This window comes from Halyomorpha halys, unplaced genomic scaffold (assembly GCF_000696795.3).
Source record: "Halyomorpha halys isolate HHAL.00 unplaced genomic scaffold, Hhal_1.1 Scaffold338.1, whole genome shotgun sequence".
Lineage (NCBI taxonomy): Eukaryota > Metazoa > Arthropoda > Insecta > Hemiptera > Pentatomidae > Halyomorpha > Halyomorpha halys.
The window spans coordinates 105,028-109,891 of NW_027110850.1; the positions used below are offsets into that span (position 1 = coordinate 105,028).

At 31.1% G+C, this 4,864-nt stretch overlaps 1 protein-coding gene across 1 annotated transcript in view; it reads left to right on the forward strand.

Moving 5' to 3' along the window:
- LOC106681445 (venom serine protease) overlaps positions 1 to 4,864 on the forward strand; it is a 28,416-nt gene that overhangs the window by 10,120 nt on the left and 13,432 nt on the right. Inside the window, exons 2-3 of the mRNA XM_067048940.1 lie at positions 677 to 772; positions 845 to 1,028. Of these exons, the coding sequence (XP_066905041.1) occupies positions 689 to 772; positions 845 to 1,028 (268 nt within the window). The 5' untranslated portion in view covers positions 677 to 688. The remainder of the gene's footprint in view (positions 1 to 676; positions 773 to 844; positions 1,029 to 4,864) is intronic.

The window sequence follows — 4,864 nt, forward strand, 5'->3', positions numbered from 1 at the left end:
TGGATTAAATAATATGAATATATGACCCTATACATTTTACATTAAGGTGCGACCTATTTTTTTTTTTCTTTAGAAACCGATATTCCGATATTATTGGAGGGAAATATCGATATTCCGATATTATCGGTTACTGAATATCGATATCAAAATATCGGATATCGGAGACAAAATATCGATATTTCGATAATATCGATATCGATATCCCATCCCTAGTCCCAACAGATAGGCAGTGCTAGGCACCAAGTCCTCACGGTCAGGGTCACTCATCCCAGTAAATCAATGTCATGGACCAAGTCCCCCGAGACAGTTAGTATGTGTCAATAAGTCGGCCGTCGTGGTCTATGTTTTGCTGCTTCCATTATATTCTGGAAGTTGTTATATTATTTCTTTATGTTATTTTTATGCTGCTATTTGGAATTTTCTTTATTTCTGAATTTTCTCTTTAAATATATCAATTTTTATTGGTAATACTTTTTTTATTTATTTAATACTAGTTCGCAGTTTTGGCAAGTTTATATTTTAGCCCCCACTGACACAACAAAGATATATTTAATTATGTATTTTACAGGCTACTTCTGTTTGCCCCTTTTAAAAATAGATAAATTATTATTCATATTTATAATTTTTTTTTTTTTTTGGTTTCGTACAATCATGCTTTGGTAATCTGTTTGATTAGATATTTTCATAAATGAAGGTGCTGATGTGGTTGATGATGATGTTGCCGTGCGTGAGTAGTACCAACCTAACCTGCAACTGTGGATGGCAGAACTTGGTAAGGTTCTTCTGTTCTGGTGTAGTGCTTGCCCTTCTATTTTCCACATCCTAACTCCAATTTTTGCTCTAGAGAAGGATTTACGGCGGAAAGGAGACAAAGAAGAACCAATACCCTTGGATGGTGGTGCTTAGTATGGGATGTGGTGGGTCCATCATCACTCCGTATCATGTCCTCACGGCGGCACATTGCACAAATCAGAGGTCCCCCATACAAATAAAAGTTTACGTGGGATTGCATTACCTCGATGGAAGGGGTTAGTAAAAATATCAAAATACGAAATTTAATTAAGAAAAGATATACACAAAACGTTTTCTCAATTTAAATTATAAGTATAAATTACTATTAGTAATTAGCACGTTTGGACTTTGGAACCTAGTTTCTACCCTATTTGAACCAAAGCACATTTTTTAAAATTTCATTTATTTACTTATTTTTTATTCCCCCTTCCTCGCAGCAGTAGTGCACAAGGATTACGCATGCCAATGCTGCCAATAATTATCAATTTTATTTTGCCACTTAATTTTTTATTTACTTATTGGGGTTCAACCGTGGTGGAGCTCCTTTTTTAGATGGATTACATGCCTAGTCCACACAATATATTTTTGTATTTTGAGTTAATTAGTCATGATAAATTGATTATGTATTATTAATTACTTGGTCATAACAAACTATTAATGGAATGTATATTTGAGTATGAGATCAATGCCCCTTGGCAATCCATATATGCCCCTTGCCTAGTCAACAGAAATATGTACATATACATACATATTTTACATTACATTATACATTAGATTACCTCTGTGGTTGAAAAAATAAACTTGACATATATAAATAGAATAACCTCTTTGGTTTAAAAATAGAACTTAACTTATTCGAACACAATAACCTCGTTGAAAGAGGTTATTGCATTCGAATAATATAATAAAAATGTCACTAACCACTTATCTGTTCGATAATGAAAATCAAAAATCGATATACCGAAAGTATAGAACAGGTTACCACATGAAGCATTGATGTTGAAACCAATTGCGAAACCTGTTAAATCTCACTTGTCTTAAAAACATGGTGCGTACGCTTTTCGTGTTATACCCCTTTTCGTTTGTCAAAATAATTTATTTTGACTTAATTCTCCTTACCACGTAAAGGTAGGGGTATGCTTCAAGGAGGTATTTTTTTGTTTTCCAATAGTTTTCCACTTAAACATTTTTTGGTTTACGAGAAAAAAAGAAATCACATATACAATGGCCATCAGACATTCATAGTCTGGTTTATGGGTTTTACTAGTAAGTGTGAAAAGTGAATACATACATGCATCAAAGAGACTATTCTGTGAAGCGAGTCGGATGTAGGAGAGCACCAACCGAGGTGTTCCATAGCGGATAGCGTACCAATGATCTCTAAGTTACGAACCCTATCAACTTCAACACCACATAACTTATATCTTATTTCATCAAATAAATAGGCTATCGGAGTATTTGTCAATTTAGCTGAATCGGGTACACCAGTACCACTCTCTTTTGATAATCTTCTTTCCAGATAAAGGAAGCTTCGAGATGGTAAAGTAAAAATATCCTGATGCTGGACAAAAATCCTTATCTCATCTACTTCAACGTTCTAAAAAAAAATAAAATAAATAAAAAGTAATAAAAGCTAAACTCCATTAAAAGCGTTAAAATTAATAAAGCTAGCAATTTGTGTTCGGAAAAACATAACGTTTGATATCCTAAAAATTAATATAATGTGAAAAATAAGAGTTGAATCTATAACTAAAAACATGTAATTTATAATAATATGGTAGATATAGTAATAATATAGTAATATAACATACAAAGCAAGAGTGAAATTTATAAATAAAATAAAAAAGCAATGGACACATCATAGTACAAGAGGAGAAAAAAGGCAGTTATCTCACCCTAATTTTTGATTACTTTAATGAAAGCTATGTATAATTAATAGTCAAAATTGATAAGTCTGCCAAGTATAGTATAATAAATAGAATAAAAAATGGCGGCTGTTTAAAAACCGTAAAAAAACACTAATTTTTCATTCGGAGCTCTATATCTTAAAAACTACCAACAACAATAGAAAATCTGATAGCTATTTAAAGAAGAGTAAATTTGCTAAAATATGAGCCCTAATAGAGCTATTTACGATCAATAGTTCTCGAGATATAGCTTTTTAAAAAGCAACATTTCATAAAAATGTTGTATGGGACGTACTGAAAGATCAGTAGTTAGTGAATTTATTTTGAAAAATTTATATCTCAAAAACCATTTGACGTACAGATGTCTATTAGCACTCAAATTAAAGCTAGTTTAATGAGCTATAAAGTAGTTTATGATGTTTATCTTCGTAGGAGTAATAGTTTACATGAAAGTCGCTAAAATATATTGATTTATATTTGTTCGGACAAATTTTCATTAGCCAAATTTATAATCATATGTGAATATCATAAAAATTACTACCCCTGTGAAGATAAGTGTCATCAACTACTTTATAGTAAGTTAAATTTCCTTTATTTTGAGTGTGGAGAGACATATGTGCGTCTTATAGATCTAGAGATATATTTTTCAAAAATCCAACATTTTATACGAACATATATCTATATATAGTTGACCGTAAAGATTTAAATATAAGAAGATGGTCGAGGTTGCGGTCAAAAAAGAACAAATAGTTAACAGCTTTGATGAAGCCCTGCAAAGTGGGGCGAAACGTCGGACATTAAAATAGTTTTGAACTATTTGTTCTCTTTTTGACCGCAACCTCGACCATCTTCTTATATTTTATACGTATAACTAGAAATTAACATTTTGTGAATTTATTTTGTCAAATATCATAAAAACTACTACTCCTACAGAGATATACATAATTAACTGTTTTGTAGTAAATTTAACTAGCTTTAATTTGAGCGCTGGCAGACATTTGTACGTCGAATGGTCTCTGAAATGAAGTTTTTCATAAATCAAATTTATTGTCCGAACAACTATAAATCAATTTATTTTAGCAAATATCATGAAAACTACTATTCAAATTCATAAACTCCTTTATAGTCCATTAAACTAGCTTTAATTTGGGTGCTAAAAGACATCTGTACGTCATATAGTTCCTGAGATATAGAATTCTCAATATAAATTAACCAACTACTAATCTTTCAGTAGATTTTTAAGAAATTTTGCTTTTTAAAAAGCTATATCTTGAGAACTATTGGACGTAAATTGCTCTTTTAGAGCTAATATTTCAGCAAATTTACTCTTCTTTAAATAATGTTCTCTTAGATTTTCTATTGTTGTTGGTAGTTTTTAAGTTATAGAGCTCCGAATGAAAAGTTAGTGTTTTTTACCGCCATTTTTTATTCCCCCTACCTATACTTGGCAGACTCATCAATTTTGACTAGTAATTATAGCTAGATTTCATTAAAGTAATCAACAATTAGGGTGAGATAACTGCCTTTTTTTCCCGGCTCTTTTACGATTAATATGTAAGGTAAAAATAAATGGACAATGTAAATTAAAAATATATAAAAGAGATGTTCAGTGAAACGTGAAATTAAATAAGAACAAGAAAAGATATTTTGACAATTAATAAAAACGGAAATTACAAGAAATATAAAACACAGTTAACTCAAAGATGGAAAAGGGAATAAGACAAAATAAAACAAAGAATAAAAAAGAGTAATGAGCAAGAAGGAAACATACCTACAGACGGAAGGCGAGCACAAGAATGAGAGGTAAAACAAAGAATAAAAAAGGATAATGAACAAGAAGAAAACATACCTACAGACGGAAGGCGATCACAAGAATGAGAGGTAAAATAAAGAATAAAAAAGGATAATGAGCAAGAAGGAAACATACCTACAGATGGTAGGCGAGCACAAGAATGAGAGGTAAAACAAAGAATAAAAAGGGATAATGAGCAAAAAGGAAACATACCTACAGACGGTAGGCGAGCACAAGAATGAGTGGTAGAAGAATTTTTTTTTTTATTATTTATATAATGTAATTTACAACTGTACAAAATAATACAATAGGTAAATATGTAGTATGTTTCATATACACTTGAAAATCTTGGGAAGGAACCACCCATTGGTGG